This window comes from Cetorhinus maximus, chromosome X, assembly GCF_964194155.1.
Source record: "Cetorhinus maximus chromosome X, sCetMax3.hap1.1, whole genome shotgun sequence".
NCBI lineage: Eukaryota > Metazoa > Chordata > Chondrichthyes > Lamniformes > Cetorhinidae > Cetorhinus > Cetorhinus maximus.
The window spans coordinates 12,746,937-12,768,248 of record NC_135917.1 but is presented as its reverse complement, the minus strand read 5'-3'; the positions used below and the strand labels follow the sequence as shown (position 1 = coordinate 12,768,248).

Sequence of the window (21,312 nt, the reverse complement as noted above, 5' to 3'; positions counted from 1 at the left end):
AGAGTAACCCCCCGTGCATCCAACAGTTGAGAGTGACTGCCCTTGACATCAAGGCCGCATTTGACCGAGTGTGGCACCAAGGGGCCCGAGCAAAACTGGAGTCAATGGGAATCAGGGGGAAAACTCTCCGCTGGTTGGAGTCATACCTAGCACAAAGGAAGATGCTTGTGGTTATTGGAGGTCAGTCATCTCAGCTCCAGGACATCACTGCAGGAGTTCCTCAGGGTAGTGTCCTCGGCTGAACCATCTTCAGCTGCTTCATCAATGACCTTCCCTCTATCATAAGGTCAGAAGTGGGGATGTTCGCCGATGATTGCACAATGTTCAGCATCATTCACGACTCCTCAGATACTGAAACAGTCCATGTCCAAATGTAGCAGGATCTGGACAATATCCAGGCTTGGGCTGACAAGTGGCAAGTGACATTCGTGCCACACGAGTGTCAGGCGATGAGCATTGTCATGACAGTGGATCACAGCCTGAATTACCTACAGGCACATTGAACTTTTTTGAGGAAGACTTTTTTTTTTTAAAGGACATACAAGCAAAAGCTGGCTGAGACTGTAAAGTAACCACTTTCTGGAAAATTCTTTCTAGGGCCTTGGAATGTTGCACCTAAAAAGGTGTCAAGGCCTACTTCAGACAGAGACACTTGAAAGGAAGAAATGCAATGCAAAAGACTGAACTTTAATCTCCTGTGGTTGTGGAGACAATGGAGACTGATTGCCACATCTTAGCAGACATCCAAAATCCATCTCCTGTTGAGTTATATCTTAATGTGGAAATGGTCTGAGTTGAAAGAAAGCAGGTTCTGGGCAAAAGACCTGGTTGTTTTTTTCCCTTCCAGGGATACACAAGAAAAGGGGTTAAAAAGCCAGCTGAAAACCTGATCTGTGTGCTCTAGTTCTGGTGTGCGATTGCGTGCTGTGAAGGTCACATCTGAAGAACAGCAACTAGGTATCCCTGCGGCTTGCAGGTAAATGTCACTATCTCCTCTTTCTCGCTCCGTTGCTAGAGGCAAGTCAGCAAAGCCACAGTCAAAAAGGAAACAGGACAACTCCTTCAGCTAACCTGCAGAACCAAGTGTCTCCAAACCAACTGCTCAACTGCCAAAAGTCAGCTCTACCTGAATCACCTAACTTAACAGCCGCAATGTTTCTCCATTACTCCTCTCGGACAAGCCTAAGACTGATTCGTATATCTTTTTTAACTTTTAGTTTTGGGCTCAACTTCTCATTTCTGATTTGTGTGTGTGTGTGTGTTGCATTTTTAATTATTTTTCTCGGGTTTTTAGTAACTAACAAACTTACTCTTTTGTTAACTCAATAAAGCCTGGTTAAATTGGCTCCTTCTAAAATATAAATACCTTTGGACTGGAAAATGTATCCACGAAGAAAGGGATCCTTTTTAAATTGACGTTGTTGCAAACAATTGAAGGGATTGAATAAAGAAAGGAAGCCAGCTCATTCCCCCTCACCCGGGAGCAGAATAAAATTGGGGTCCCGTTCGGGATATTCACAGTTTGGGTTATCTCATCTGAGATCATAAATTGGTGGAATTTGCCTGGGGAGCATTCGTAATACCATCTCCAACCAGAGAGAATCTAACCATCGCCCCATGACATTCAATGGCATTACCATCACTGAATCCTCCATTATCAACATCCTGAGGGTTACCATTGACCAGAAACTGAACTGGACTAGCCATATAAATACTGTGGCGACAAGAGCAGGTCAGAGGCTAGGAATCCTGCAGTGAGTAACTCACCTCCTGACTCCTGAAAGCCTGTCCATTATCTACAAGGCACAAGTCAGGAGTGTGATGGAATACTCTCCACTTGCCTGGATGAGTGCAGCTCCAACAACACTCAATAAGCTCGACACCATCCAGGACAAAGCAGCCCCACTTGATTGGTGAGTGGCTTGGAGGGGAACTTCCAGGTGGTGGTGTTCCCATGTATCTGCTGCCCTTGTCCTTCTAGATGGTAGCGGTTGTGGGTTTGGAAGGTGCTGTCGGAGGAGCCTTGGTGAGTTGCTGCAGTGCATCTTGTAGATGGTACACACTGCTGCTACTGTGCTTCGGTGGTGGAGGGAGTGAACGTTTGTGGATGGGGTGCCAATCAAGCTCCTGATTTGGAAATATATCACCGTTCCTTCACTGTCGCTGGGTCAAAATCCTGGAACTCCCTCCCTAACAGCACTGTGGGTGTACCTACACCACATGGACTGCAGCGGCTCAAGAAGGCAGCTCACCACCACCTTCTCAAGGGCAACTAGGGATGGGCAATAAATGCTGGGCCCAGCCAGCGACACCCACACCCCGTGAATGAATTAAATAAATTTGGCAGAGAACATGAGCGCTCATTTTCAACTTGGGGCTGGTGGGTGGGATTTTAACCCGTTGAAAATCCACCCACTTGTGCAAAGGAGCGGATGCCAAAACATCAGAGTTCTTTGTTTTAAAAAGGTATATTTCAATTTAATTCCTTAATTAATGTACAACTTTTTAATAAAAATCAAAGAAACAAACAAAACCAAGCCCCGAGTCAAAATGTCTCGCGGGTTTCGGACTGACCAGATGCAAGGCTTTTTTCTCCCCGCAGTTACAGTAAAAGCCCTCTCGCAATGGATCCCATCCCAGTGCCAGAGAATGTGTCAGTGTCCCAGCCAGAGGGGAGGGAATCCATCCTTTCGACTAGAGGCGTGGTTTGAAAGTGCACACACACATACACACACACATGCACACGCACATGCACACGCACACACACACACGCGCGCACATGCACACGCACACGCACACACGCACATGCACACACGCACATGCGCACACACGCACATGCACACACACGCACATGCACACACACGCACATGCACACACACGCACACGCACACACGCACATGCACACACACACATGCACACACACGCACACACGCGCACATGCACACGCACACATACACACGCACATGCACACACACGCACACACACACACGCACACACATACGCACACACACACGCACACACAATGGAAAAGTGATTCGCAATAGGGCAGTTAAAGGGGAAGGCCACTCTCAGGGGTTAGGACTTGGGTATCTAACACCCGCCCCACCTCGCCCGAAGCTAGGCTTGCCCTTTAAACTGCCCCCAAACTGGTTGCAAAGATTTGCATCGCCCCACTTCCCCCCCTCCTCCACAACCTCCCCACCCCCCACCCCCAACCTTTCCCACTGTAACAGGCATTCTGGGAGCCTTTTGTAACAATCAGTCATGGTAACATTGCAAAGAGAAGCCCAGAAAATGCAGGCAGTCGGAACCCCGCTGCTGACTGCAGGGGAATGACAATCCCAGGACCATTGGGAGGCCTGACCTGGTTACAGGATTCGGGGTATATAAAGGCTCTTGTTTTACCTCGAAGACAGATGGTGTTGGGGGGGGCAGAGCTGGGCGGTTTAGGGGGGCAGGGGAGGGGATGGCGTGATGTCTGTACACAAAGAGTAGCACCATCGTTACAAATAGCTACTAGGCCCCGCGTGATTGACATGAGTGAGGCATGACCACACGAGGGCCTGGGTAAAGGCCTTTCCCGCTCAAGCCTAGCAAACAGCACCAAGTAACGTCCTAAATGGACAAACCAGTCTCGAAATCCTTCGGCTACGGGGAGGCTCCCTCTCCCCTAAGCCGTGGCCTGAAGTCGCTCAGGGCAGGGAAGGACAAGTGAGGCCCATAGCGACCCACCTCCAGCTGCCCCTCCTCCCCACCCCCAGCGCTCGGGCCTATTCCGAGTGAAGCCTTTACACCTGAACTGGCAAGTTACCCCTCCCTTCCCCACCCCCTCTCCGCAGGGTAAAAAAAGATTCACATTGGCCAGTCCTGGTTCTGCAGGTCACTGGAACATATAAGATATAAAATATATTGCACTCTGAGAACAGTTTGAAAAATTTACATCAAAACCCAGCGCATCTCGATGCAGTGACCGAGGGAGCATGAAAGAATGGTTTAAAATCACAATCAGTGCTTTTGAATAATTTCCTTAAATAATAGTTGAAGAAATTTCACGGTGAGCTCCTGGGCAATCGGATTTCCTGGACAGTTGCTCCCTTGACCTGGGGTGTACAGTACAGTTCAGCCAATAGTGCTGCTCTCCTCAGCAAGGGAGGGAGCAGTGCAGCATTTCTCCGCAGTCGCCTGTCCCATATCTGCTTCATGTCAGAGATTCAGACAATTAAGCGTCCGACGTGACCTGTGGTTTGAGCTGCGCCGTTTCCATTGCTGTCCCCAGTGGCAGTTTCGATCGCTTGAAGAAACCGAACTACAAACACAGACAGACAGGGGGTAAATTCAATGCTCATAGGGTGCAGGAGCGAGCACAAGGGGCAGGGGCAGAGGGCGAACGCGGGGCAGAGGGTTAGAGAGAGAGAGAGAGAGGGAGAGCGAGAGAGAGAGAGAGACAGGCAGACTGAGAGAGAGAGAGAGAGAGAGACAGGCAGACTGAGAGAGAGAGAGAGAGACAGGCAGACAGGCAGACAGAGAGAGAGACAGACAGGCAGAGCGAGAGAGAGAGAGAGAGAGAGACAGACAGGCAGACTGAGAGAGAGAGACAGACAGACAGGCAGACAGAGAGAGAGACAGACAGGCAGAGTGAGAGAGAGAGAGAGAGAGAGACAGACAGGCAGACTGAGAGAGAGAGAGAGAGAGACAGGCAGACTGAGAGAGAGAGAGAGACAGACAGACAGGCAGACAGAGAGAGAGACAGACAGGCAGAGCGAGAGAGAGAGAGAGAGAGAGAGAGAGACAGACAGGCAGACTGAGAGAGAGAGAGAGAGACAGACAGACAGGCAGACAGAGAGAGAGACAGACAGGCAGAGTGAGAGAGAGAGAGAGAGACAGAGAGAGAGAGAGACAGGCAGACTGAGAGAGAGAGAGACAGGCAGACTGAGAGAGAGAGAGAGACAGACAGACAGGCAGACAGAGAGAGAGACAGACAGGCAGAGTGAGAGAGAGAGAGAGAGAGACAGACAGACAGGCAGACTGAGAGAGAGAGAGAGAGACAGACAGACAGGCAGACAGAGAGAGAGACAGACAGGCAGAGTGAGAGAGAGAGAGAGAGAGACAGAGAGAGAGACAGACAGGCAGACTGAGAGAGAGAGACAGACAGACAGGCAGACAGAGAGAGAGACAGACAGGCAGAGTGAGAGAGAGAGAGAGAGAGACAGACAGACAGGCAGACTGAGAGAGAGACAGAGACAGACAGACAGGCAGACTGAGAGAGAGAGAGAGAGAGAGAGACAGACAGACAGGCAGACAGAGAGAGACAGACAGGCAGAGTGAGTGAGAGAGAGAGAGAGAGAGAGAGAGAGAGAGAGAGACAGGCAGACTGAGAGAGAGAGAGAGAGACAGACAGACAGGCAGACAGAGAGAGAGACAGACAGGCAGAGTGAGAGAGAGAGAAAGAGAGAGAGACAGAGAGAGAGACAGACAGGCAGACTGAGAGAGAGAGAGAGAGAGAGACAGGCAGACTGAGAGAGAGAGAGAGAGAGAGAGAGAGAGACAGGCAGAGTGAGAGAGAGAGAGACAGAGAGAGAGACAGACAGACAGGCAGACTGAGAGAGAGAGAGAGAGAGAGACAGAGAGAGAGAGAGAGACAGAGTGAGAGAGACAGACAGACTGAGAGAGAGAGAGAGAGAGAGAGAGAGAGAGACAGGCAGACTGAGAGAGAGAGAGAGAGACAGGCAGAGTGAGAGAGAGAGAGAGAGACAGAGAGAGAGAGAGACAGGCAGACTGAGAGAGAGAGAGAGAGACAGGCAGAGTGAGAGAGAGAGAGAGAGAGAGACAGACAGGCAGACTGAGAGAGAGAGAGAGACAGGCAGAGTGAGAGAGAGAGAGAGAGAGACAGGCAGAGTGAGAGAGAGAGAGAGAGAGAGACAGAGAGAGAGACAGACAGGCAGACTGAGAGAGAGAGAGAGAGACAGGCAGAGTGAGAGAGAGAGAGAGACAGAGAGAGAGAGAGACAGGCAGACTGAGAGAGAGAGAGAGAGACAGGCAGAGTGAGAGAGAGAGAGAGAGAGAGAGACAGAGAGAGAGACAGACAGGCAGACTGAGAGAGAGAGAGAGAGACAGAGAGAGAGACAGACAGGCAGACTGAGAGAGAGACAGGCAGAGTGAGAGAGAGAGAGAGACAGAGAGAGAGAGAGAGACAGACAGACTGAGAGAGAGAGAGAGAGAGAGAGAGAGACAGGCAGAGTGAGAGAGAGAGAGAGACAGAGAGAGAGACAGACAGGCAGACTTAGAGAGAGAGAGAGAGAGACAGAGAGAGAGAGAGAGAGAGAGAGAGACAGAGTGAGAGAGAGACAGACAGACTGAGAGAGAGAGAGAGAGAGAGACAGACAGACTGAGAGAGGGAGAGACAGAGAGAGAGAGGCAGACTGACTGGGTTAGAGAGAGAGAGAGAGAGAGACAGAGAGAGAGAGAGAGAGAGAGACAGACAGAGTGAGAGAGAGACAGAGAGACAGACAGAGTGAGAGAGAGAGAGAGAGAGAGACAGACAGACTGAGAGAGAGAGAGACAGAGAGAGAGAGGCAGACTGACTGGGTTAGAGAGAGAGAGAGAGAGAGAGAGAGAGACAGACAGACTGAGAGAGGGAGAGACAGAGAGAGAGAGGCAGACTGACTGGGTTAGAGAGAGAGAGAGAGAGAGAGAGACAGAGAGAGAGAGAGACAGAGACAGAGTGAGAGAGAGACAGACAGAGTGAGAGAGAGAGAGAGAGAGACAGACAGACTGAGAGAGGGAGAGACAGAGAGAGAGAGGCAGACTGACTGGGTTAGAGAGAGAGAGAGAGAGAGAGAGGGGGAGGGGCAGACCAACAGGATTAGAGAGAGAGAGCGAGATCCATTTGCAGGAGCAAGTGTGCGAGTCCCGAAGAAAGGGAGCAAGAGGGTGTGGGAGTGACAGCAGAAGTGAGACTGAGCATGTGACACAAACACACGGGGTAAATGACACGATGGCAGCAAAGAGTGAATGGAGGTGAAATAAGATGGGAATGGAGGTGTCTAACATGATAGTGACACGGGGAGATGAGGTTGTCTCTCTGGGCAGTGTCAGGGAGTGCAAACTAGTTCCCGTGCCTCAGAGTCCCTGCTCAGTGACGCATGTTTCCTGAGAGTTCTGGGCTTTGGCAGGGTTGGTAAAGACACCAGCTGGAGTCCAGCTCCGAGATGACAGCATGGCCTTTCGATAAAGGTCTGCAGCTGAGACTCGCACTGAGCAATAGCACACCTTCCTCTGCACTCTCACTGCCCGGAGACACAGACAGAACCGGATTGGAACCCCGATCCTGGGGTGAAGAGGAGGTGTCTGACCCCAGGCTGTACCCGAGAGAGGGACCCGTCACTCCCTCTGCCTCCAGAGGGCCAGGAGAGTGAGGCCCAGCCACTGTCCTGTACAACTTCACATACAGCTGCAGCTTGCAGCTGAAAGGGTGGGGTGAAACAACAAGAGGACAGCGGAAGGTGCAGTGGATCGGGGATAAGAGGAAACTTACTTTGTATAAGATGAAGATGAGGAGAGCCAGTAGAAGTAGGCCCAGTAACACAGCCAGGATTATAATCCAGAGAGGCACAGCATAAGAACCCTCAGGCTTGATCCACACCAGAGACTTGGAGACCTACAGACGAAACACAGCGAGGTCAGTTTAACCCGGACTCAAAAACACTAACGCTTTGGCCCTCTGTTCACCAGCATACCTCTGCGGTTATCAGTCCGCTCAGTCACTGCCGATACCCCAGTGTCCAGTCTAGCCCACACTCTCACTGTGAGCCGCATCATTCCTCAAGGGCTGCCTCACTTCTCTTCCCTCAACTCCAGGTCACAGGGCACTTACAGCACAGGAGGAGGCCATTCAGCCCATCGTGCCTGTGCCAGTGCTCCAAATCAGCAATTTACCTAGTGCCACTCCCCCAACTTCTCCCCATAGCCCAGCACATTCTTCTGTTTCAGATATTTCTCCAATTCTCTTTCAAAAACCTCAATTGACCGTGTCTCCCCCACACTCTCAGACAGTGCATTCCAGATCCTAACCACTCGATTGACCCTGTCTCCATCACACTCTCAGACAGTGCATTCCAGATCCTAACCACTCGATTGACCCTGTCTCCATCACACTCTCAGACAGTGTGTTCCAGACCCTAACCACTCGATTGACCCTGTCTCCATCACACTCTCAGGCAGTGTGTTCCAGACCCTAACCACTCGATTGACCCTGTCTCCATCACACTCTCAGACAGTGTGTTCCAGACCCTAACCACTCGATTGACCCTGTCTCCCCCACACTCTCAGACAGTGTGTTCCAGACCCTAACCACTCGATTGACCCTGTCTCCATCACACTCTCAGACAGTGTGTTCCAGACCCTAACCACTCGATTGACCCTGTCTCCCCCACACTCTCAGACAGTGTGTTCCAGACCCTAACCACTCGATTGACCCTGTCTCCATCACACTCTCAGACAGTGTGTTCCAGACCCTAACCACTCGATTGACCCTGTCTCCATCACACTCTCAGACAGTGTGTTCCAGACCCTAACCACTCGATTGACCCTGTCTCCCCCACACTCTCAGACAGTGTGTTCCAGACCCTAACCACTCGATTGACCCTGTCTCCATCACACTCTCAGACAGTGTGTTCCAGACCCTAACCACTCGATTGACCCTGTCTCCCCCACACTCTCAGACAGTGCATTCCAGATCCTAACCACTCGATTGACCCTGTCTCCACCACACTCTCAGACAGTGCGTTCCAGATCCTAACCACTCGATTGACCCTGTCTCCCCCACACTCTCAGACAGTGCGTTCCAGATCCTAACCACTCGATTGACCCTGTCTCCACCACACTCTCAGACAGTGCGTTCCAGATCCTAACCACTCGATTGACCCTGTCTCCATCACACTCTCAGACAGTGCATTCCAGATCCTAACCACTCGATTGACCCTGTCTCCACCACACTCTCAGACAGTGCGTTCCAGATCCTAACCACTCGATTGGCTCTGTCTCCATCACACACTCAGATAGTGCATTCCAGATCCTAACCACTCGATTGACCCTGTCTCCACCACACTCTCAGGCAGTGCATTCCAGATCCTAACCACTCGATTGACCCTGTCTCCACCACACTCTCAGGCAGTGCGTTCCAGATCCTAACCACTCGATTGACCCTGTCTCCACCACACTCTCAGACAGTGCATTCCAGATCCTAACCACTCGATTGACCCTGTCTCCACCACACTCTCAGACAGTGCGTTCCAGATCCTAACCACTCGATTGACCCTGTCTCCCCCACACTCTCAGACAGTGCGTTCCAGATCCTAACCACTCGATTGACCCTGTCTCCCCCACACTCTCATACAGTGCATTCCAGATCCTAACCACTCGATTGACCCTGTCTCCCCCACACTCTCATACAGTGCATTCCAGATCCTAACCACTCGATTGACCCTGTCTCCACCACACTCTCAGACAGTGCATTCCAGATCCTAACCACTCGATTGACCCTGTCTCCACCACACTCTCAGACAGTGCATTCCAGATCCTAACCACTCGATTGACCCTGTCTCCACCACACTCTCAGACAGTGCATTCCAGATCCTAACCACTCGATTGACCCTGTCTCCCCCTCACTCTCAGACAGTGCATTCCAGATCCTAACCACTCACCGTGTGAAAATGTTTTTCCTCATGTCGTCATTGCCTCATTTGCCAATTACCTAGAATCTGTGCCTCTGATTTCTGATCCTTCCACCAATGGGAACAGCTTCTCTCTATCTACACTGTCCAGACCCCTCATGATTTTCAACACCTCTATCAAATCTCCTCTTAACCTTCTCTTCTCTAAGGAGAACATTCCCAGCTTCTCCAATCTCTCCACATAACTGAAGTTCCTCATCCCCGGAACCATTCTCTTGAATCTTTTCTGCACCCTCTCTAAAACCTTCACATCCTTCCTAAAGTGTGGTGCCCAGAATTGAACACAATACCCCAACTGAACCAATGTTTTTGATTAAGTTTCATCATAACCTCCTTGCATTTGTACTCTATGCCCCTATTAATAAAGCCTAGGATACTGTATTGTACTATTTGCTTCATTAACTGCTCTCTTAACCTGTCCTGCCCCTTCAATGATTTATGCACATATACCCCCAATCCCTCTGCTCCTGCACCCCCTTTAGAATTGTACCCTTTGTTTTATATTATCCCTCTGCGTTCTTCCTCCCAAATGAATCACTTCACATTTCTCCGCATTGAACTTCATCTGCCACCTGTCTGCCCACTCTACCAGCTTGTCTATGTCCTTTTGAAGTTCTACACCACCCTCCTCACAGCTCACAACACTCCCAAGTTTCGCATCGTCCACAAACTTTGAAATTGTGCCCTGTCCACCAAGGTCCAGGTCATTAATATATCTCAGGAAAAGCAAGGGTCCCAACACTGACCCCCTGGGGAAGTGCACCATAAACCTGGCTGCAGCAGTGCAGCCTCGAGCGTATCAGATGCTTGTTTTAGTCATTCATTCCCAGGTCTGACTTCACTGCACCAAGCTCCACTGGACCGTACTCACCTCTTCTAAAACTGCTGCCTCCCCCACAATCGCACAGGGCCGTAAACATAACCACATCCCCTCCCCCGCCGACCGGCTTCTCACTTCCCCGACAAACCACCCTCTTATAGGGAGGATCGGAAGACAATAAGGGAGGAAAAGATTCACGAGCATGGTTCCAGGGATGAGGAACTTCAGTTAGGTGGAGAGATTGGAGGAGCTGGGACTGTTCTCCTTGGAGAAGGGAAGGTTGAGAGGAGATTTGATAGAGATGTTCAAAATCATGAGGGGTCTGGACAGAGTCGATTGGGAGAGACGGGTCCCGTTGGTGGAAGCATCGAGAACCAGGGGGCACAGATTTAAGGTGATTGGTAAAAGAAGCAATGTCAATATGATGGAAAAACCTTTTTTTCATGCAGCGAGTGGTTAGGATCTGGAATGCGTTGCCCGAGAGTGCAGTGGGGATAGATTCAATCGTGGCTTTCAAAAAGAGAATTGGATAAGCACCTGTAGAGAAATAAAGAATTGCAGGGCTATGGAGGAAGGGGCAGGGGAGTGAGTGTGGTAAGGTGGAGTACCATTTGTCTTTAAGAGGATGCAAGTGGACTGAGCATGTGGCAGTGCTGACCAATCACTATACAGCACGGGCTTCTGGTTAACTGTAAGCCTAGAGCTGAGGTGGGTGTGGGAGCACACAAGGATTTAGTGCTCTGCCTTCTGTTGCAATAAATAATCACAGTTTGTTCTTATGTCCGTCTCTCTCCGTTACTGATCACGCATCAACTAACAAGTGTACATGAAGACATGCAATTCGAGTTTACTCAACTAGTGAACTCATAGACTCAAGGCAGAGAAGGCTAGCTAAGTTTCTCTTGCAGAAAGCTGACAGAGACACAACAGACCAAATACTGTAACCATTCTAGAACATTATCAGGAAGGATATACTTGTATTGGAGACAGTACAGTGAAGATTCACTAGATTGGTCTCTGGGATGTGGGGGTTGTCCTATGATGAGAGGCTGAGTAAACTGGGTCTATATTCCCTGGAGTTTAGAAGAATGAGAGGTGATCTTATTGAAACTTACAGGATTCTGAAGGGGTTTGACAGGGTAGATACTGAGAGGTTGTTCCCCCCTGACTGGGGAATCTAGAACACGGGGGCACAGTCTCAGGATAAGGGGCCGATCATTTAGGACTGAGATGAGGAGAAATTCCTTCACTGAAAGGGTTGTGAATCTTTGGAATTCTCTACCCCAGTGGGTTGTGGATGCCCCATTGTTGAATATATTTAAGGCTGGGATAGACAGATTTCCGGTTTCTCAGGGAATTAAGGGATATGGGGAGTGGGCGGGAAAATGGAGTTGAAGCCCAGGATTAGCCATGATGGTATTGAATGGCAGAGCAGGCTCGAGGGGCCGAATGGCCCACTCCTGCTCTTATTTCATATGTTCCTATGATTTTTAAACCCCTCTCCCCTGCCTCCCCCCATCCTCACCTCCAACAAGTGCGAGGAGCTCATGGGTTGTTTGTCACAAAGATTGAGATAATCTGATCAGCTGTCTCTGCTGTGCCCTTCCCTTCCACTAGGCCAAACTTCCTTTAAAAGCTGCCTCCCCCACCTCTCCGCCCTGAACTCATATCATTCTCTACTTTTCCCACAAACTCCCCTCACTCCCCCCTCAAAGCTCATCTTGTCCAATGGACCTACTTGCTGCTGCGACTCAACTCCCACCTGATCTGCTGCGTACCTCCAGCATCTCCTGTTTCTATTTCAGATTTCCAGCATTTCTTTTTGTATTAGTTTTTAATTTACGTTAAAAGTGATTACCTAGTCAAAGCCTCACTGTTTGCGGGATCTTGCTGTGCTCAAATGGCTGCTAAGTTTGGGCGGAAAACCACAATGACTACGCTGTGAAGCGTTTTGGGATGTCCTGAAGATAATTTCGAGATCCAAGTTGTGAGTTGCGGCTTTTGGCACTTGTAATGTTTGACATTGGCCAGTGGGTGTCAGTGTTGGAGCATCAGCAAAGCTCCAATAGGACAGCAGCTTGACTGGCCAAGATTCATGCCCTCTCCTCCTATATCCCCTTCCGAAAGTGCCGACTCTCCTGACGCAGCGCCCTTCCCTCCCTCCCAGTCGGGGCCATCCACGCGAGAGGCGCAGCGGGCTATTTGGCCACGTGGTCCAGCACAGCGAAGGTTGATCCAGACCTCGGGCTGTCTTTTAAGCATGTGCTAGGGGTGCAGCAGAGGGTCAGCTCTGCATATTTTTAAAACTCGGACGGAACTCAAAGACCCTGCATCAGAATTGCCTCTGGGAAAGTTATCCTGGGGAATCTGCTAGGTTGGCACTGGGTCTCTGCCTTCCCTTTGCTCCTGACTCTGCCTGGCCATCTCTCGCTTTCGCTGCAGAGGGCAGTAATGCCCCCAGCAGGCACGGGATCACCCCAGGGTAGTGCCATCTTCAACGTGGAGTAATGACAGGCTGCATTTCTGTGGCAGGTCAATGGACAACTGGCCTGAACTCAGCAATTCAACTGTGACCCTCCCCTCGCGGTGATTGGGGGCTTGACAGAGTAGCTGCTGAGTGGACGTTTCTCCTTGTGGGAGAGGCTAGAACAAGGGGTCAGAGTTTAAAAATAAGGGGTCTCCTATTTAAGACGGAGATGAGGAGGAATTGTTTTTTCTGGGAGGGTTGTGAATCTCTGGAACACTCGTCCTGAGAGAGGGGTGGAGGCAGGGTCAGTGAATATTTTTAAGGCAGAGGTAGATAGATTCTTGACTAATAAGGAAGTCAAAGGTTATCAGGGTAGGTGGGAAAGTGGGGTCGAGGTTACAATCAGATCAGCCTCGATCTTATTGAATGATGGAGCAGGCTCGAGGGGCTGAATGGCCTACTCCTGCTCCTGGTTGGTATGTTCGTAAGATCCCAGGAGCCAACGGGCTGTCTGGCTGAGTGCAAAGTGTGGGCATGTACAGCTTTCCTCGCCCTCCCAGCTCCAGATCTGCCCTGTCACCTCGCACGAGGCAATTTGGACGTGTCCTGGGTGAGAATATGGAGAAGCAGCGGAATGGGAGGAACGGAAAAGGCAGCCTGTGGAACAGACAGAGCGAGCCGGCAGAGGAGAGCTTACCACGTAAGTGCCTTTGGGATAATCCTTCGGGAGGATCCGATAGGGCATGCTGTGAACCTGGAATGAGGCGTTACACTGAAGCGAGAATGGATGCTTCTCTCTCTGAAAGACAAAAACAAACGCACACACTTATATCTGGGAATCCTGACACACATCATTCTGACACATCCAGTGCAAGATAAGGAAGGCTACTGTTCACATTCCAGACCAGATTCCTTCACAACATATTCTCTGTAAAAAAACACCCACGGCAAGGTCAACGCATTCAGGAGTGCAGCATTTCCCAATTCAAATTACACAATATCATCAAACTCCATCAGTGAGATACAGAGTAAAGCTCCCTCTACACTGTCCCCATCAAACACTCCCAGGACAGGTACAGCACGGGGTTAGGCACAGGGTAAAGCTCCCTCTACACTGTCCCCATCAAACACTCCCAGGACAGGTACAGCACGGGGTTAGATACAGAGTAAAGCTCCCTCTACACTGTCTCCATCAAACACTCCCAGGACAGGTACAGCACGGGGTTAGATACAGGGTAAAGCTCCCTCTACACTGTCCCCATCAAACACTCCCAGGGCAGGTACAGCACGGGGTTAGATACAGAGTAAAGCTCCCTCTACACTGTCCCCATCAAACACTCCCAGGACAGGTACAGCACGGGGTTAGATACAGAGTAAAGCTCCCTCTACACTGTCTCCATCAAACACTCCCAGGACAGGTACAGCACGGGGTTAGATACAGAGTAAAGCTCCCTCTACACTGTCTCCATCAAACACTCCCAGGACAGGTACAGCACGGGGTTAGATACAGAGTAAAGCTCCCTCTACACTGTCCCCATCAAACACTCCCAGGACAGGTACAGCACGGGGTTAGATACAGAGTAAAGCTCCCTCTACACTGTCCCCATCAAACACTCCCAGGACAGGTACAGCACGGGGTTATATACAGAGTAAAGCTCCCTCTACACTATCCCCCATCAAACATTCCCAGGACAGGTACAGCACGGGGTTAGATACAGAGTAAAGCTCCCTCTACACTGTCCCCATCAAACACACCCAGGACAGGTACAGCACAGGGTTAGATACAGAGTAAAGCTCCCTCTACACTGTCCCCATCAAACACTCCCAGGGCAGGTACAGCACGGGGTTAGATACAGAGTAAAGCTCCCTCTACACTGTCCCCATCAAACACTCCCAGGACAGGTACAGCACGGGGTTAGATACAGAGTAAAGCTCCCTCTACACTGTCTCCATCAAACACTCCCAGGACAGGTACAGCACGGGGTTAGATACAGAGTAAAGCTCCCTCTACACTGTCCCCATCAAACACTCCCAGGACAGGTACAGCACGGGGTTAGATACAGAGTAAAGCTCCCTCTACACTGTCCCCATCAAACACTCCCAGGACAGGTACAGCACGGGGTTATATACAGAGTAAAGCTCCCTCTACACTATCCCCCATCAAACACTCCCAGGACAGGTACAGCACGGGGTTAGATACAGAGTAAAGCTCCCTCTACACTGTCCCCATCAAACACACCCAGGACAGGTACAGCACGGGGTTAGATACAGAGTAAAGCTCCCTCTACACTGTCCCCATCAAACACTCCCAGGACAGGTACAGCACGGGGTTAGATACAGAGTAAAGCTCCCTCTACACTGTCCCCATCAAACACTCCCAGGACAGGTACAGCACGGAGTTAGATACAGAGTAAAGCTCCCTCTACACTGACCCCATCAAACACTCCCAGGACAGGTACAGCACGGAGTTAGATACAGAGTAAAGCTCCCTCTACACTGTCCCCATCAAACACTCCCAGGACAGGTACAGCACGGAGTTAGATACAGAGTAAAGCTCCCTCTACACTGTCCCCATCAAACACTCCCAGGACAGGTACAGCACGGGGTTAGATACAGAGTAAAGCTCCCTCTACACTGTCCCCATCAAACACTCCCAGGACAGGTACAGCACGGAGTTAGATACAGAGTAAAGCTCCCTCTACACTGACCCCATCAAACACTCCCAGGACAGGTACAGCACGGAGTTAGATACAGAGTAAAGCTCCCTCTACACTGTCCCCATCAAACACTCCCAGGACAGGTACAGCACGGAGTTAGATACAGAGTAAAGCTCCCTCTACACTGTCCCCATCAAACACTCCCAGGACAGGTACAGCACGGAGTTAGATACAGAGTAAAGCTCCCTCTACACTGTCCCCATCAAACACTCCCAGGACAGGTACAGCACGGGGTTAGATACAGAGTAAAGCTCCCTCTACACTGTCCCCATCAAACACTCCCAGGACAGGTACAGCACGGAGTTAGATACAGAGTAAAGCTCCCTCTACACTGTCCCCATCAAACACTCCCAGGACAGGTACAGCACGGAGTTAGATACAGAGTAAAGCTCCCTCTACACTGTCCCCATCAAACACTCCCAGGACAGGTACAGCACGGGGTTAGATACAGAGTAAAGCTCCCTCTACACCGTCCCCATCAAACACTCCCAGGACAGGTACAGCACAGGGTTAGATACAGAGTAAAGCTCCCTCTACACCGTCCCCATCAAACACTCCCAGGACAAGTACAGCACAGGGTTAGATACAGAGTAAAGCTCCCTCTACACCATCCCCATCAAACACTCCCAGGACAGGTACAGCACGGGGTATGATACAGAGTAAAGCTCCCTCTACACTGTCCCCATCAAACACTCCCAGGGCAGGTACAGCACGGGGTTAGATACAGAGTAAAGCTCCCTCTACACTGCCCCCATCAAACACTCCCAGGGCAGGTACAGCACGGGGTTAGATACAGAGTAAAGCTCCCTCTACACTGTCCCCATCAAACACTCCCAGGACAGGTACAGCACAGGGTTAGATACAGGGTAAAGCTCCCTCTACACTGTCCCCATCAAACACTCCCAGGACAGGTACAGCACGGGGTTAGATACAGAGTAAAGCTCCCTCTACACTGTCCCCATCAAACACTCCCAGGACAGGTACAGCATGGGGTTAGATACAGAGTAAAGCTCCCTCTACACTGTCCCCATCAAACACTCCCAAGACAGGTACAGCACGGGGTTAGATACAGAGTAAAGCTCCCTCTACACTGTCCCCATCAAACACTCCCAGGACAGGTACAGCATGGGGTTAGATACAGAGCAAAGCTCCCTCTATGCCCTTAGCCCCCACTATAGAAGACTGGTCTATTCCACCCCCCTGGTATATGACCCACTCCAGCCTCACAGACGGATTGTAATGGGTTGCTCATTAGGGGCAGCATTTTGCTGCTGACTTATCTGTTTGCAGCTGGGCTGATGTGGACACTTCCACCTGAGTGTGGAGACTGGCGCCACCCCAGGGCCCAGCTGTTGACCCACTGCCTCTTGCTGTCCAGAAATCTGTCGAAGCAAGGTGGTTGACTGCTGTGCCCGCCCCATCGCCCCACTACCACCCACCCACCCCCTGCCATGGACAATGTCTTGTCAGCACTAGCTTTGGGCTTTGACACGGTCACTTGGATTCACGACGCTGCCAATGGCAGATGAACCCATCCCACACAGCGAAGCGTCTCAGCGCGGGAGAAGCGGGTACCTTGAGGAAGGTGTGTGCCCACACCCGCGATCGGATTTCCAGTGCCACGCTGCTGCCCCTCTCCAGCAGGCCCACCTGGCAAGTCATGTTCAGGCACTCCACATGCTGGCAGCTCTAGTAAAGAGAAAGGGTACAAGACGCTGATTAGTACCCGGGGCAGGACACGATGCCACCCAAAGTTGACCCATTTTGCGCCAAGTCTCTCCAGCTGCTGCCCACGGACGGAGGTTTGCTACCCGCTGTTGAGGGTGGAGCGGCTGCTGTGTCCAAGGTTGAGTGGTTCGGGTAAACTTACCCAGCTACTGCTGAACCAAATCAGGTTAGTCACCCCCTGGTAGGAGGGCAGTGCATTGGGGGCACTTCCTGAAGAACCGCTGCTTGGTTTGTTTAAGTATAAAGCCTCTTGCGACACCTCCTCTGCCGCCCGTTTGTTTTCTGGGAACTGGTGCGTTCCTTTGCCCAAGAAGCATTTCTTTGGCTTTCCATTGGGTACCAGTGACGTGCCAATCAATCCCCATCCACACGCTTTCCATCAGCTTTTCGTCCTGTCAGCTGGCATCAGCAACGTGCCAGGCCCTTCGGTGCCAGGACTCTCAGGTGGGAAGAATTCAGCCAGGCCTCTCCCCGGTTAATGCAATGGATTCCCGGCTCTGGGCAGCCAATAGGAATCTGTAATTCCATTAAGGCCACTTGCTCCTGCAAAATAACGGGCAGGGGCTGGTTTCTGGATGCCCAACAAGTTCGTTCGAACAGCTCCCGCTGTGCCAGGATAGCGTGCGCCACCTTTGGTGGGGGGTGCCCCTTTCCAAGTGCTGCAGTTTGCGATTGGCACAATTGGCATCCAAGTGACCCCCCTTGACCTGGCTCATTGACAGGGTTAGGGGAGGGCTGCAGGAGGAGTACAGCTGAGGGGGGCACTGCACCCCCACCTCCCAATAGCAGAAGCCAAATCCACCACGGAGGGTATCTTTAGATTAGTGCCAGGCATTAGGCACAGGCGCCAACAGCACATAGAGCAGCGGATGGAGTTACCAGGAAGACCCAAGAAGACAACAGAGTGAGAGAAGAGGATAGGTGGTTACGGCGATAGGGTTAGAGGAGGAAAGATGTGAGGAGGCTGGAGAGGAGCATTAATACCAGCATGACTGGGGTGGGCTGAATGGCCTGCTTGACAACAGCCATTGCTACTCCCTGCGCAGGGTAATGTCTTCCCACGCCCGCCTTTGCTGCCCCCCACCCCCTGTTCTCTGCCCAAGAGCTCCACCCCTACCCCGCCCCCAGCAAGGAAAGCCGATGGATGCTCAGGGAAGGGACTAGCAGTCACTGACAGGAGTTATACTGCACGCCAGACGGTGCGAGGCAGGTTCCTGGAGGGGCTCTCACATCGTTCGGCTTTGGTGCACCCAAAAGGACACAGGAAATAGGAATAGACCAGATGGCCTGTCAATCCTGCTCCACCTTTCAACACGATCATGGCTGATCTTGGGCTTCAATCCCATTTTCCTGCCCACTCCCCATATCCCTTAATCCCCTGAGAGACCAAAAATCTGTCTATCGCGGCCTTAAATATATTCAACAATGGAGCACCCACCACCCTCTGGGGTAGAGATTTGTATCCTCCATGCTGTATTTTGAAATCTCTTTCCCCTGTCTCTCTGCCTTGATTTCTAAAAAATCCTTTCTCCCCAAATCCTCTTTTTCCTCTCTTCCATTCACAGCTTTTCTCTATTCTTGATCTTTATAGCACATTGCAAGGAGGTCACCAAGGGTCAAGGAGCAATGCTGAGGGAGCTACAGTCTCAGGTCTAGGGGAGCAGCTCCAAAACACCAGAGAAGGCAGCAGATGTCAATGGGTGTTCTGGGAAAAGAGAAAATTACAACAAAGAGGCTGCTGGGAGAGGCTGCGAGAGAGAGAGAGAGAGAGACTGCGAGAGAGAGAGAGAGAGAGAGGCTGCGAGAGAGAGAGAGAGAGAGAGAGCGGCTGCAAGAGAGAGAGAGAGAGAGACTGCAAGAGAGAGAGAGAGAGAGAGGCTGCAAGAGAGAGACTGCAAGAGAGAGAGAGAGAGACTGCGAGGGAGAGAGAGAGAGAGGCTGCGAGAGAGAGAGAGAGGGGCTGCGAGAGAGAGAGAGAGAGAGAGACTGCGAGAGAGAGAGAGAGAGAGAGGCTGCGAGAGAGAGACTGCGAGAGAGAGAGACTGCAAGAGAGAGAGAGGCTGCGAGAGAGAGAGAGACTGCGAGAGAGAGAGGCTGCGAGAGAGAGAGACTGCGAGAGAGAGAGAGGCTGCGAGAGAGAGAGACTGCGAGAGAGAGACTGAGAGAGAGAGAGACTGCAAGAAATAGAGACAGCAAGAGATAGAGAGAGACTGTGAAAGAGAGAGACTGCAAGAGATAGAGAGAGACTGCGAGAGAGAGACTGCGAGAGAGAGAGATAGAGAGGCTGCAAGAGAGAGAGAGAGACTGCAAGAGATAGAGAGAGACTGCAAGAGATAGAGAGAGACTGCAAGAGATAGAGAGAGACTGCAAGAGAGAGAGATAGAGAGAGGCTGCAAGAGAGAGAGAGACTGCGAGAGAGAGAGACTGCAAGAGATAGAGAGAGACTGCGAGAGAGAGAGAGACTGCAAGAGATAGAGAGAGACTGTGAGAGAGAGAGACTGCAAGAGAGAGAGAGAGACTGCGAGACAGAGAGAGAGACTGCGAGACAGAGAGACTGCAAGAGATAGAGAGAGACTGCAAGAGAGAGAGAGAGACTGCGAGAGAGAGAGGCTGCGAGAGAGAGAGGCTGCGAGAGAGAGAGAGGCTGCGAGAGAGAGAGAGAAGCTGCGAGAGAGAGAGAGGCTGCGAGAGAGAGAGAGGCTGCGAGAGAGAGAGAGGCTGCGAGAGAGAAAGAGACTGCGAGAGATAGAGAGAGACTGCGAGAGAGAGAGGCTGCGAGAGAGAGAGAGGCTGCGAGAGAGAGAGAGGCTGCGAGAGAGAGAGAAGCTGCGAGAGAGAGAGAGGCTGCAAGAGAGAGAGAGGCTGCGAGAGAGAGAGGCTGCGAGAGAGAGAGAGGCTGCGAGAGAGAGAGAGGCTGCGAGAGAGAGAGAGGCTGCGAGAGAGAGAGAGGCTGCGAGAGAGAGAGAGGCTGCGAGAGAGAGAGAGGCTGCGAGAGAGAGAGAGGCTGCGAGAGAGAGAGGCTGCGAGAGAGAGAGGCTGCGAGAGAGAGAGACTGCGAGAGAGAGAGACTGCGAGAGAGAGAGACTGCGAGAGAGAGAGACTGCGAGAGAGAGAGAGACTGCGAGAGAGAGAGACTGCGAGAGAGAGAGACTGCGAGAGAGAGAGACTGCGAGAGAGAGAGACTGCGAGAGAGAGAGGCTGTGAGAGAGAGAGGCTGCGAGAGAGAGAGGCTGCGAGAGAGAGAGACTGCGAGAGAGAGAGGCTGCGAGAGAGAGAGACTGCAAGAGATAGAGAGAGGCTGCAAGAGATAGAGAGAGATTGCGAGAGAGAGAGATAGAGAGAGGCTGCAAGAGAGAGAGAGAGTCTGCGAGAGAGAGAGACTGCAAGAGATAGAGAAAGACTGCGAGAGAGAGAGACTGCGAGAGATAGAGAGAGACTGCGAGAGATAGAGAGAGACTGCGAGAGATATAGAGAGACTGCGAGAGATAGAGAGAGACTGCGAGAGAGAGAGACTGCGAGAGAGAGAGACTGCGAGAGAGAGAGACTGCGAGAGATAGAGAGAGAGAGACTGCGAGAGAGAGAGACTGCAAGAGATAGAGAGAGACTGTGAGAGAGAGAAACTGCAAGAGATAGAGAGAGACTGCGAGAGAGAGAGATAGAGAGAGGCTGCAAGAGAGAGAGAGAGACTGCGAGAGATAGAGAGAGACTGCGAGAGATAGAGAGAGACTGCAAGAGAGAGAGAGAGAGACTGCGAGAGAGAGAGACTGCGAGAGAGAGAGACTGCGAGAGAGAGAGACTGCGAGAGAGAGAGACTGCGAGAGAGAGAGGCTGCGAGAGAGAGAGGCTGCG

At 51.4% G+C, this 21,312-nt stretch overlaps 1 protein-coding gene across 1 annotated transcript in view; it reads right to left on the bottom strand.

Annotated features, from left to right (window-relative positions):
- Positions 1-2,449: 2,449 nt before the first annotated feature.
- The window catches only part of LOC144672669 (integrin alpha-5-like), a 142,308-nt gene continuing 123,445 nt past the window's right edge, over positions 2,450-21,312 (bottom strand). Inside the window, 4 exon segments of the mRNA XM_078534551.1 lie at positions 2,450-4,306; positions 7,535-7,657; positions 13,716-13,817; positions 17,311-17,424. Coding sequence (XP_078390677.1) covers positions 4,220-4,306; positions 7,535-7,657; positions 13,716-13,817; positions 17,311-17,424 — 426 coding nt within the window. The 3' untranslated portion in view covers positions 2,450-4,219.